This window comes from Bombina bombina, chromosome 2 (assembly GCF_027579735.1).
Source record: "Bombina bombina isolate aBomBom1 chromosome 2, aBomBom1.pri, whole genome shotgun sequence".
Classification (NCBI taxonomy): domain Eukaryota; kingdom Metazoa; phylum Chordata; class Amphibia; order Anura; family Bombinatoridae; genus Bombina; species Bombina bombina.
Window position 1 is genome coordinate 253,737,429 of NC_069500.1, and position 14,519 is coordinate 253,751,947.

General features: G+C 37.1%; 1 protein-coding gene across 4 annotated transcripts in view; it reads left to right on the top strand.

The window, feature by feature from the left end:
- Nucleotides 1-14,519, top strand: part of PAM (peptidylglycine alpha-amidating monooxygenase) — a 405,645-nt gene that overhangs the window by 348,498 nt on the left and 42,628 nt on the right. For all 4 annotated transcript variants that reach the window (XM_053701521.1, XM_053701518.1, XM_053701520.1 and 1 more), the window contains 3 exons: nt 2,187-2,259; nt 4,428-4,638; nt 8,823-9,005. In XM_053701521.1, coding sequence (XP_053557496.1) covers nt 2,187-2,259; nt 4,428-4,638; nt 8,823-9,005 — 467 coding nt within the window. The remainder of the gene's footprint in view (nt 1-2,186; nt 2,260-4,427; nt 4,639-8,822; nt 9,006-14,519) is intronic.

Below are 14,519 nucleotides of genomic sequence, written 5' to 3' on the forward strand. Positions count from 1 at the left end.
ACGTGGTTCGTGCTTTAAAGTTTTACTTACAAGCTACTAAAGATTTTTGTCAAACATCTGCTTTGTTTGTTGTCTACTCTGGACAGAGGAGAGGTCAAAAGGCTTCGGCAACCTCTCTTTCTTTTTGGCTAAGAAGCATAATCAGCTTAGCCTATGAGACTGCTGGCCAGCAGCCTCCAGAAAGGATTACAGCTCATTCTACTAGAGCTGTGGCTTCCATTTGGGCCTTTTAAAAATGAGGCTTCTGTTGAACAGATTTGCAAGGCGGCGACTTGGTCTTCGCTTCATACTTTTTCAAAATTCTACAAATTTGATACTTTTGCTTCTTCGGAGGCTGTTTTTGGGAGAGAGGTTTTACAGGCAGTGGTACCTTCCGTTTAAGTACCTGCCTTGTCCCTCCCTTCATCCGTGTACTTTAGCTTTGGTATTGGTATCCCACAAGTAATGGATGATCCGTGGACTGGATACACCTTACAAGAGAAAACACAATTTATGCTTACCTGATAAATTTATTTCTCTTGTGGTGTATCCAGTCCACGGCCCGCCCTGTAATTTTAAGGCAGGTAATTTTTTCATTTAAACTACAGTCACCACTGCACCCTATGGTTTCTCCTTTCTCTGCGTGTTTTCGGTCCAATGACTGGATATGGCAGTTAGGGGAGGAGCTATATAGCAGCTCTGCTGTGGGTGTCCTCTTGCAACTTCCTGTTGGGAATGAGAATATCCCACAAGTAATGGATGATCCGTGGACTGGATACACCACAAGAGAAATACATTTATCAGGTAAGCATAAATTGTGTTTTTTCTTTACTGATTCAGATAGAGCAAACAACTTTCCTATTTACTTCTATTATACATGTTGCTTCTTTCTCTTGCTATCCTTTATTGAAGGTGCAGCAATGCACTACTGGGAGTGAGCTGAATCTGACAAGAGGCATATATGTGCAACCACCAATCAGCAGCTAGCTCCCAGCGCCTGAGCCTACCAAGGTATCCTTTTCAACAAAGAATACCAAGAAAACAATGCAAATTGGATAATAGAAGTAAATTGGAAAGTTGTTTCAAATTTTATGTTGTATCTGAATCATGAAAGAAATGTTTGTGTTTCAAATCCCTTTAAAGGCTAAAACGATCCCTGAGGGGCCTTATGGCATTTATAGAATCTTGCTTTAGAATGTGTTTAAATTGTCCTATAGGAATAGAGAATGTTTATTTTTACATTGTGCCTTCAGGATTGATGTGACACAAGGCTCCGTCTTATGTGCTGCTCACTTCCACGTTTTTCATTTCTCCTACACCTTTGTCTTATTCTTTGCACCCCTGAAATTGTTCAGCACACATCTGCCCTTATTTTGTCAAGATGTCTTAAATCTTGGAAGAAAGAGATGGGTATTGCAGGTATTGAAGGATTGTCCGGGGTTGATATTTCTCACATGATCTACTATTTATTGTGTTGCAATCTATTAACTCTATTATTAGTTGTCCGACGGCACATTGGATCTTGTCTGTCTGTCTGCTGAGTACCGCTAACATAACTGTGGTTCTATAAGAACTGCTTCTCATATTTGGTGGGCATTGCAGTTCAGTGGATCTGGGCTAAGGTGTAGTCTGGGCGTAGTGATTAAACCTTCCTATGAGGTGCCTCTCTTCCATCATGGCCTTGGGGTGTTGAGTACAACCCACAAATTCCTTTGTACCTCTGTTCTTTTGAGGGCAAAACTTGCACTGTTAGAAACTGGCTAAAGAAGAAGATGCCTGATTGGTTCCAGATGTAAAAAAGAAAAAGAAAAGTACAATAGAGCTATGGAAGAGCTGTAGTTGATCTTTACAGCACAATCTGGGATAGATACAGGTCTTGGGAGGGTGTGAAGGGGATTAAACACGGAATACAGAGGGCGTTGGTTGAATATGGAGAGAGAGATAGAAAAGTTGGATTTTATGTCCCTTTATAGTGCGTGTTCAGTCAATCACTTCCTGATACATCGTTTCTCCATTTTTTTTTATTGTTTAATATTATAAATTAGAAAGTTGTTTAAAATCGCATGCTCTACCTGAATCATGAAAGAAACATTTGGGGTTTTATATTCTTTTAAGGTAATTATATTTTTTATAGTTAGGCAGCTTTAAAATATGATCATATACATTTGTGATTATTCCATATAATGTTTGTTTATTTTTTATTGTAGTTTTTATTTGCCACATGGTATAACAGTTGACAAAGATGGGAACTACTGGGTCACTGATGTTGCTCTTCATCAGGTATGTATGAATTTCAATGTAGTACAGAAATAAATTGTCATTTTACTATATTGCGCATATCCAACAACAATGATTAATTAAACCATATTACAATAGCAAATATAAGGGGTTATTGTGTTAAAAAAAAGTCTCTTAACGTTAGTTTGTATACAAGACATTTTTAAATTCATTATAACTATTTGGGAATTTTTAATGTTAATCAGCTGTCATTGGGAATCACATGTGACGCTACTTTGCAAGTATTAGGATTATTTTGTATGAAGTACATTATTTTTTACATGTTGGAATTAACCGTAGCCGAGCTGAAGAAGGAACAATAATTAAACTATATTGACAATTTTTTGTTGCACTTTGTTCATTAAAGGGACAGTCTACACCTTAGTCATCTTAAAGTTTTTCAACAACATTTTTAAGTACTAAAAGGTAAATACGTTATTGAACATTGTACCAAAATTTGATATATTTTTAGCTATCAGATCATTTAGAAGAGTATAACCATAATGTTCTACAGACTTCTTGATCGTTGAACACAAATAGTTATTTGGGTAATTATTTCCTTTGTGGAAATTTCCAGCCTTTTATATAGTTGTTGCATGAGGATAGTAATGAGCAAGCAGTACATTATAAAGAGCTGTAAATAATTGTTTTTATTTCTAAAATGACCTCGCTGTACTCTCAACTCTTATTGAATTCAGCAAAAATATTTAAATCCATTATATGTGGGAGAAAGTGGATTAAAGGGACATGAAACCCTTAAAGGGTTAAAATTGCATGCTCTTTCTAAATCATCAAGGAAAACAATTGAGTGCTAAGCACTTTTTCTTTTTTAAATATATATATATATATTTATTTTTTCAGATCCCCAAGGCTTCTAAACATCATCCCCCCTTTCCCTATACTTGTTGTTGTAATTTTAAAAAAAAAAGTTGCACAGTGACGTCATCATGTCATTGCGCGTGACGTCACTGCACAAAACATGAAGCCCCGGCGATGACTGTCACTATACAGGCCTGATCGCCAGGGTAGGAGCGGGTGGGAGCCCCCAGATCTCCCTTAAGGTGGGAGAGTGCTAGCGACGGCCCTGAGCCGTCGTTGGCACCTGAGTGCGAAACTCTGGCGGCGTTGGCACTCAAAAGCAACTTTTCCATTTACTTCTATTATTTAAAGGGACATAATACTCATGTGCTAAATCACTTGAAACTGATGCAGTATAACTGTAAAAAGCAGGCAGGAAAATATCACCTGAGCTTCTCTATGTAAAAAAGGAAGATATATTACACAATCTCCTCAGCTCACCAGAGTAAGTTCTGTGTAAGAAAATATACTTCAGCTGCTGCCCAGCTGCAGGTAAAAAAAAATAAGAAATGAACAGCAGCCAATCAGCATCAGCAGTGCTGAGGTCATGAACTGTCTTACTGTGATCTCGTGAGATTTCACTTAACTCTCATGATATTTCATAGTAAACTTCCTTAAACTGAATAGGGAAATAACATGAGAGTGCACGAGGCTTAATCCCTTAGCTGTCCCGGGACTGATTTGCTGCTTAAAAGTCCTTTACAATGGGATGTGGCTACTGAGGAACTTTTGAGGTACAATCACCCCAACGCTGCATGTGCCCCAAAGACACACTGTTGCCCACCCCTGATATAGGCAGGTAGCTAAATTTGAAATCTAGATAGCATCATTAAAATCCTGAAATGTACTTTGATGATGAGTCCCCTTTATTGGCAGCAACTGAAACATTAAAGGGATACTAAACCCAATTTTTTTTATTTCATGAGATTTTAAGCACCTTTCTAATTTACTCCTATTATCAATTTTTCTTTGTTCTCATGCTATCTTGCTTTGAAAAAGCAGTACTGTAAGCTTTAGAACCAGACCATTTTTTGTTCAGCACATGGGTAGCACTTGCTGATTTGTGGCTAAATGTAGCAAACCAATCAGCAGCTCTACCAAGGTGCTGAACTAAAAAATGGGCCGGCTCCTAACCTTTTATTACTGCTTTTTCAAATCAAGATAACATGAGAACAAAGAAAAATTTATAATAGGAGTAAATTAGAAAGTTGCTTAAAATTACATGCTCTATCTAAATCATGAAAGAAAAAATGAGGGGTTAGTATCCCTTTAAATTTCTATTTGGTTTAACCTATTTTATTTCTTCCAAAAAGGTGTTTAAGTTGGCGCCACACAGTAATGCGTTGCCCCTTTTAACTTTGGGTAAAGCTTTTCGACCAGGAAGTGATGAGAAACATTTCTGTAAGCCAACCGATGTTGCAGTGGACCCAATAACTGGTAACTTCTTTGTATCGGATGGCTACTGCAACAGTCGGATCATGCAGTTTTCACCAAATGGAATGTTCATCATGCAGTGGGGAGCAGGTATGTTGCAATTAAGATAAATCTGTGCTTTAAATATAATCATACTATTATTTTAATGAAAATATTTTATTTAAAGGTACAATCTAATGCAAAAAGTGACATGTTCTAATTCATTAGAACATATTTTTACATTACTGACCCTAGAGAACTGTGTGTTTATGGTTAAACACATAGGTAAAGTCACACCCAGGAGCTCTAAGCATCACAGATTCAGAGCACAACATTGCCAGTGTGCTAATCAAAAGCAGTGTGACTGTATCTATGTCTTTAACTTCTTTGCTGAGTTTGCATTGGTAGTGTTGATCATTTTCAGCTGACCAATAAATGTTAAAATGTTTGCTAAAAAAGATAACACTATCTGGCAGTTTACAAAGCTGTCAGATGTTTGTTTTTGGGATTTCCAAATTATGACAATGGAGGGTTGTTTTCAGCTCCGGATTTTGCTCTCAGGTTTATATTGAGTCTGTTAGCAACTTGTCGTGTACAGTCATTAATTGATTTTTCAGCTTCTTCTACTAGGCATAATGGGTTGAAATGCCCTTGACAACTAATATTACAAAATGTGGGACCATTTAAACCATTGTAGTAAAAGGACCTATTAATATGAATATAAAATACAGTAAATCCTGAAATATTGTTTATTAAAGTAATAAAGAATTCATAATTAAACAAATAAGATATTATTATTATTTAAAACCTTAAAGAAAAATATAAGTAAACATGTAAGTCTGATATAAATTAAAATAGTTTTTTTAATGACTTTTATGTTGTAATTAACATGTTGTATGTTTTCAGGTCTATTGTGGTTGAGTTGATCAAAAGTGAGGGTGTACATGCAAGACTAGTTTTTTGTACCGTCCGGTTAGAGTTGGAATGAATTGCTAAACATTAATATGAGTGTAGGATTACCTTATTAAATTACTGTCTATTTATAGCATGTTAAAAGGAAGTATGCACTTTTTTCAAATACTTTTGCAGCTCTGTTTTACACCAGTGATATAATCTCGGCCATACTTAGCTAGGGTCAGTAATCCAAAAATGTATTTACATAATTACTGTGTACTTTTACAAACGTTCAGCAAGAGCGGGTGCTTCAGAAAGTGTGCATATACAAATATTGTGCACAATTTGATAATGGAAGTATATTGGAAAGTTGTTTTTTCTTTAAATTAGAGGCTTTATCTGAATCATGAAACTTCGATTTTGTCTTTAGTGGCTTTATAACCGTATTTTTTAGTAAACAGACGGCCAGATTATGAGTTTTGCGTTATGAGCGGCTCGGTAATAACTTGCAAGTTATTGCCACTGCTCACCTTTAATAGCACTGCTATTACAGGTTTTCCAAAAACCTGCGTTAGCGGCTAATATGGTTGTGTTGAGCTCCATACCGCACACAAATACCAGCGCTGCTTTGAACTGGTTTTACGTGCTGGGGAGAGCCGGCTAAAAAAAAGCCTAACACCTGCAATAAAGGAGCGTAAAGCTCTGTAATGTAGCCCCATTGATTCCTTTGGGGAAATAAAATTTATGTTTAAACCTAACACCCTAACATAAACCCCGAGTCTAAACACCCCTAATCTGCCGCCCCCGACATTGCAGACACCTACATTACACTTATTTACCCCTAATCTGCCGCCCCCGTCATTGCCGCCACTTACCTACACTTATTAACCCCTAATCTGCCGCCCCTAACATCGCCTCCACCTACATTATTTATTAACCCCTAATCTGCTGCACCCAACATCGCCGCCGCCACTATACTAAAGTTATTAACCCCTAAACCTCTGGCCTCCCACATCACTAACACTAAATAAATATATTAAACCCTAAGTCTAACCCTAACACCCCTAACTTTAATATAATTAAAATAAATCTAAATAAAACTTACTATTATTACCTAAATAATTCCTATTTAAAACTAAATGCTTACCTATAAAATAAAACCTAAGCTAGCTACAATATAACTAATAGTTACATTGTAGCTATCTTAGGTTTTATTTTTATTTCACAGGTAAGTTTGTATTCATTTTAACTAGGTAGACTAGTTAGTAAATAGTTATTAACTATTTACTAACTATCTAGTTAAAATAAATACAAATATGCCTGTAAAATAAAACCTAACCTGAGTTACACTAACACCTAACATTACACTAAAATTAAATAAATTACATTAACTACAATTAACTAAATTACAAAAAATAAACACAAAATAAAAAAGAAATTATCAAATATTGAAACTAATTACACCTAATCTAATAGCCCTATCAAAATAAAAAAGCCCCCCCCCCCCCCAAATAAAAAAAAACCCCTAGCCTAAACTAAACTGCCAATAGCCCTTAAAAGGGCCTTTTGGGGGACATTTCCCCAAAGAATCGTCTCTTTTACCTGTAAAAAAAATACAAACAACCCCTCAACAGTAAAACCCACCACCCACACAACCAAACCCCCTAAATAAAATCTTATCTAAAAAACCTAAGCTCTCCATTGCCCTGAAAAGGGCATTTGGATGGGCATTGCCCTTAAAAGGGCATTTAGCTCTTTTTCGTTGCCCAAACCCCAATCTAAAAATAAAACCCACCCAATAAACCCTTAATAAAACCTAACACTAACCCCCGAAGATCCACTTACAGTTTTTGAAGAGGGGTTTGGTTGTGTGGGTGGTGGGTTTTACTGTTGGGGGGTTGTTTGTATCTTTTTGTACAGGTAAAAGAGCTGATTTCTTTGGGGCAATACCCCGCAAAAGGCCCTTTTAAGGGCTATTGGCAGTTTAGTTTAGGCTAGGGTTTTTTTTTAATTTTGGGGGCTTTTTTATTTTGATAGGGCTATTAGATTACGTGTAATTAGTTTAAATATTTAATAATTCCTTAGATTAGGGGTTAATAATATTTAACTAGTGTTTGCGATGCGGGAGTGTGGCGGTTTAGGGGTTATATGTTTGTTATAGTGCCGGCGATGCGGGAGGGCCTCGGTTTAGGGGTTAATAGGTAGTTTATGGGTGTTAGTGTACTTTGTAACACTTTAGTTATGAGTTTTATGCTACAGCTTTGTAGCGCAAAACCCATAACTACTGACTTTAGATGGTGGAACGAATCTTGTCGGTATAGGCTGTACCGCTCACTTTTTGGCCTCCCAGGCAAAACTCGTAATCCCGGCGCTATGGAAGTCCGATTGAAAAAAGTTTTTTTGAAAGGTGCGGTAGTTACGTTGCATTACGGCCAAAAAAGTGTGCGGTACAGCTATACCTACAAGACTTGTATTAGCAGCGGTAGTGAAAAAGCAGCGTTATGAGCCATAACGCAAAACTCATAGTCTAGCTGATTGTTTGCTGCAGTGCTTTGTGAGAGTGTAGATAGTGAGGTGAGAGCTAAAAACCCATAGCAATATATAAATTAATGCCATCGTAATTGCATGTTGAACTACCTCAAATGATTTACCTCAGGTCCTATATAAATAAGCAGTGTGTGCTGCTCTGTTTAGCTGATATTGCGTCTATGTGATAGGTCACACAATACGATAGCTGCGGTTTTATAACTCTCCTTAATAACTACATTATGAACTGCACTGCTTATTAAGATTGCTGAAAACATCAGTGTTTGCTGTCACTTTTTAGCATTTTTCCCCCCAAGAGCTAACATGAGAGATGGCCAATGTCCTCTCTGTTTACTACACCTTTTAAGATAAGAAGCCCTGACTTTGGGACACTAGGGTCTGTTTGCTGTAAGAAATTAGAGCTAGGAAGATAAAGGCTTAACGTTATAGTAAATCCTAGCCTTTGTGAAACGCTAGAATTTACCAGTGGAACAAATAAAGGGGACTTTCAGTCATGAAGTATAAAATACTTCATGCTGAAAGTTCCTTTATTTGTCTGAAGCGTTCGCCGCTCTGAGCGTCTCATGCAGCCCACGGCAGAACGCTATTTTGCTGTGATCTATATTCTGAATCTATATCTTACACACAAACATTTTCAGCATTGAGTTTGGTTTGAAAGTCATATTAACAACCACACATGTCAATATTTTCCATAATCCATGGTTGTCGCATGACATTTTATTAAGAATCTTTACATAACTGGTATAATTTAATAGTCCCTTTTACAGCCCAATATGTGCATCTTAGTGGCTACTAACAGTGCAGGGTGAACTGGTCTTTAACTAGGAAAACTGATTTATAATTTTCTCTTGCAGGATCTAGTGGACGGTTCCACATCCCGCACAGTCTGACTTTGGTGCACGACCACAGTCAGTTATGTGTAGCTGATAGGGAGAATGGACGGATTCAGTGCTTCCTTTCTGAAACTGGGCGCTTTGTGAGAGAAATCAAACACAAGGAGTTTGGAAGACAAATGTTTGCTGTCTCATATGTACCAGGTAACTCTCTACTACTGCAACAGGCATTATTTTATTAAATATATTTACTTTCCCCTTAACAATGAGGATAGCAGTTCAACATTTTGTTCATCTAAGACTTTGCTTTTATTAAAATGTTTAGATTAACCAAGTATTTTTTTAACATTTAACACTTTATTTTAGAGAAAGTATGCAAGTAATAATAAATTATTATTATATTTTTTACGAGGTACATAAGAGAAAATAAAATATTTTGACTAAATACTAATTGAAAGCAATATATAAACTATTTAAAACAAATCATTATTTACACATTGCAGTGGATTTTCATGAAATAAACTGTTTGGGACAATGGTTTGGAACCAGCATATTAATATATACAGTATATACTGTATATAATGTAAGGTTTTATGTATAGACACAAAAGGCCCAATTTGCTTTGAAAAATTGCTATAAAGAGACAGTCAATACCAAAATTGTTATTGTTTAAAAAGATAGATAACGCCTTTACTACCCATTCCCCAGCTTTGCACAACCAACATTGTTAGATTAATATACTTTATAACATTTAAACCTCTAAATTTCTGCCTGTTTCTAAGCCACTATAGACAGCCTCTTATCACATGCTTTTTTATTAGCTTTTCACAACAGGGGAGTGCTAGTTCATGTGGGCCATATAGATAACATTGTGCTCATGTCTGTAAAGTTCTGCACAACACAGCACTAATTGGCTTAAAGGGATACTAAACCCAATTTTTTTTCTTTTGTGATTCAGATAGAGCATGTAATTTTAAGCAACTTTCTAATTTACTCCTATTATCAAATTTTCTTCATTCTCTTGCTATCTTTATTTGAAAAAGAAGGCATCTAAGCTTTCTTTTGGTTCAGTACTCTGGACAGCACTTTTTCATTGGTTGATGAATGTATCCACCAATCAGCAAGAACAACCCAGATTGATCAGAATGAAGAAAATTTGATAATAGGAGTAAATTAGAAAGTTGCTTAAAATTTCATGCTCTATCTGAATCATGAAAGAAAAAAATATGGGTTCAGTGTCCCTTTAAACTGAAGTCAATAGATAATAAATAAAAAGTCATGTGATAAGGGGGCTGTAAGAAGAGGCTTAGCTACAAGGTAATCACAGAGGTGTGTATATATATATATATATATATATATATGTATGTATATGTGTATGTATATATATATGTATGTGTGTATATATATATATATATATATATATATATATATATATATATATATATATATATAGGTATATATTAATATAAACATGTTGGCTGGTGAATGGGTAATAAAGGGATAATCTATCTTTTTAAACAATAACAATTTTGGAGTTGACTGTCCCTTTAATGATCATTTCCAAATAATGTTTGTGTGTTGGTATGGGCCACAAATGTATAATTATTTTTAATGGGAAAGAAAGATTGTTAACTTTGAATTGTCATTTGTGTGTAAACTTTGATATCCAAATTGATACCAAACAAATATTAGACAGCTTCATAAATGGGGCAATATTTTTTCATGTTAAAACATTTAGATAATACTATATTTTGAGCATATACACATTTTTAATAAGGGGCAGATTACAAGTGGCACGCTAACAGTTATGTGCAAGCAATATCTGGTTTATCGCAGGTGTTTTTGCGCACTTCGGATTTAGTGTTCGTATAACAAGTTGAAAGTAAACGCGATTGCTTGAGTGCAATTGAATTTAACGTGTGTTGGGATAGCGCGACCTCAGAGCTCTGGTTAACTGTTTAGCAAAACAAAAAAGTGACATAAAAAATACATTTAAAAGTACATTTATACTCGTAACACTATCTAATAAAAATAATTTTAAAATAATATTACACAAAAAAGTCATAACGGCTCAAAGACATGAGATAAAGCAAAGGGCTTTAACATAGAGATACATACATATACATGTCTAACTATATATATATATATATATATATATATATATATATATATATATATATATATATATATATATATATATATATATATATTGCACAATACCATTTTTTTGTGACTGAGTACAAGTACCGATACTTGTTTTCAAATACTCTTCTATACCAATTACCGATACTTTTTTCTCTTGTAAGGTGTATCCAGTCCACGGATTCATCCTTTACTTGTGGGATATTCTGCTTCCCAACAGGAAGTGGCAAAGAGAGCACACAGCAGAGCTGTCCATATAGCTCCCCCTCTAGCTCCACCCCCCAGTCATTCTCTTTGCCGGCTCTAAGCAATCGGAAGGGTAAAGTGAATGTGGTGTTAGAATTGTAGTTTTTATCTTCTACAAGCAAAAGTTTGTTATTTTAAATGGTACCGGTGTGTACTATTTACTCTCTAGCAGAAAGTAGATGAAGATTTCTGCAGGGAGGAAGATGATTTTAGCATGTTGTAAATAAAATCCACTGTTGTTCCCACAAAGGACTGAGGAGTACAAGAAAACTTCAGTTGGGGGGAACGGTTTGCAGGTTAGGCTGCAATAAGGTATGTTTAGTCATTTATCTCTAGACAAGACTGTGATAATGCTGGAAAAGACTGACAAGATCCCCATGAGGGAAGGGTAAGCTGTATTCAGAGACTATGTATGGAATTGCTAGCTTACATTACAGGGCTAATTTATGCTGGTTGACACTACTTAATGACAAACGGTTTTTATTAGAAAAATATCGTTTTTGAGACACTTTGAAGGTTCCTCTGGGTTTCTTTCAGGGGTTGTTACCCACATGGCTATTATTAAAACACTTAGGAGTGTTTCTTTAGGCCTCACAGCACCGGAGTAAGGTGGGAGGGGCCTAATTTTGCGTCTCAGATGCGCAGTTATATTGACTAGAACTTCAGGCTGTCTTCACATGGAGGGTCCTGCTACAGTTTGAAGGCCCATAAGAAGCTTTTTCCCCACAAATCTGACTCCTAAGGGAAGGTAGGGCCACAGCAGAGCTGTGGCAAGGTGCTGAAGTTATTTTTACCAGTCTTTTGCTTACTATTGATCCGGTTTGGGCATTAAGTTAGCGGCAAAAAATTCAGGTTTCGCCATTTTGGCGCGCAGGGCGCTATGGCTGAAGTCCTGGTCGGCCGATGTATCGTCAAAATCCAAACTATTGAACATCCCTTTCAAAGGAAAGACCCTCTTTGGGCCTGAATTGAAAGAGATTATTTCAGAAATCACTGGGGGATCACATGCTCTCCCCCAGGACAAGTCCTTCAAGACAAAGAATAAACAAAACGGACAACATCATGACTGTAGCTTAAGTCAATCATCAAGGCGGGACAAGGAGTTCCTTAGCAATGATGGAAGTAACCAAAATAATCAGATGGGCGGAGGATCACTCTTGCCATCTCTCAGCAATTCACATCCCAGGAGTAGACAACTGGGAGGCGGATTTTCTAAGTCGTCAGACTTTTCACCCGGGGGAGTGGGAACTCCACCCGGAGGTTATTGCCCAGCTGACTCAGCTATGGGGCACTTCAGAATTGGATCTGATGGCGTCCCGTCAGAACACCAAACTTCCTCTTTACGGGTCCAGGTCCTGGGATCCCCAGGCGGTGCTGATAGATGCTCTAGCAGCGCCTTGGTCCTTCAATCTGGCCTATGTTTTTTCCACCGTTTCCTCTCCTCCCTCGTCTGGTTGCCAGAATCAAGCAGGAGAGGGCTTCGGTGATTCTAATAGCGCCTGCGTGGCCACGCAGGACTTGGTATCTAATTTCTCTGCGTCTGACTGCTTGGAGATTGAACGCCTAATTCTATCAAAGCGTGGTTTATTGATACCCTGATTCAGGCTAGAAAGCCTGTCACCAGGAAAATCTACCATAAGATTTGGCGAAAATATCTTTTTTGGTGCGAATCCAAGGGTTACTCATGGAGTAAGGTTAGGATTCCCAAGATTTTGTCCTTTCTCCAAGAAGGATTGGAGAAAGGATTATTAGCTAGTTCCTTAAAGGGACAGATATCTGCTTTGTCTATTCTTTTACACAAACGTCTGGCAGAGGTTCCAGACGTTCAAGCGTTTAGTCAGGCTTTAGTCAGAATCAAGCCTGTTTATAGACCTGTGGCTCCGCCATGGAGTCTGAATTTAGTTCTTTCCGTTCTGCAAGGAGTTCCGTTTGAACCTTTACATTCCATAGATATTAAACTGTTATCTTGGAAAGTTTTGTTTTTGGTAGCTATCTCTTCTGCTCAAAGAGTTTCGGAGTTATCTGCTTTACAGTGTGATTCACTTTACCTGGTGTTCCATGCAGATAAGGTAGTTTTACGTACCAAACCCGGTTTTCTTCCTAAGGTTGTGTCTAATATGAATATTAACCAGGAAATTGTTGTTCCTTCTCTGTGTCCTAATCCTTCGTCGAAGAAGGAACGTCTGTTACACAATCTTGATGTGGTTCGTGCTTTAAAGTTCTATTTACAAGCAACTAAGGATTTCAGACAAACAACTTTTGTTTGTTATCTATTCTGGTATGAGGAGAGGTCAGAAGGCAACCGCTACCTCTCTTTCCTTTTGGCTGAAAAGCATCATCCATTTGGCCTATGAGACTGCTGGCCAGCAGCCTCCTGAAACAATTACTGCTCATTCTACCAGAGCAGTGGCTTCCACATGGGCTTTTAAAAATGAGGCTTCTGTTGAACAGATTTGTAAGGCAGCGACTTGGTCTTCGCTGCATATTTTTTCCAAATTTTACAAATTCGATACTTTTGCTTCTTCGGAGGCTATTTTTGGGAGAAAGGTTTTACAAGCAGTGGTGCCTTCCGTTTAAAGTACCTGTCTTGTTCCCTCCCTTCATCCGTGTCCTAAAGCTTTGGTATTGGTATCCCACAAGTAAAGGATGAATCCGTGGACTGGATACACCTTACAAGAGAATCCAGTCCACGGCCCGCCCTGTCATTTTAAGACAGGTGGTTTTTTTATTTTTTTAAACTACAGTCACCACTGCACCCTATGGTTTCTCCTTTTTCTTCCTAACCTTCGGTCAAATGACTGGGGGGTGGAGCTAGAGGGGGAGCTATATGGACAGCTATGCTGTGTGCTCTCTTTGCCGCTTCCTGTTGGGAAGGAGAATATCCCACAAGTAAAGGATGAATCCATGGACTGGATACACCACAAGAGAAAGTAATTTATCAGGGAAGCATAAATTCTGTTTTGTCATGTGACAGTTTACCAAGCACAATACAGACTAATTATTTAAGATTCCTTCTTTATAATTATAAAGGGCTGTAATTCAAAAGACATTATGAAATAATAAAACAGTTTTATTTGTCAAAAGTTTACTGAACATGTTTATAAATAAAAAATATTACAATAAAATATTAAATTTAAAGGGGTGATACAATTGGGTTGTAGGACTGTTATATAACATCAATCTGACATTTGTATGTAGGTTCGACTCTAAGTTGAGCAGTCTTTCACTTTCCACACTACTGCATGGGGCAGAAAGATATTTTTGGGCCATTTTAGCCAGAGCTGGAAATCTGTTTATTAACTGCCCAGTACTTCAGGGGTTTGTCTGAAC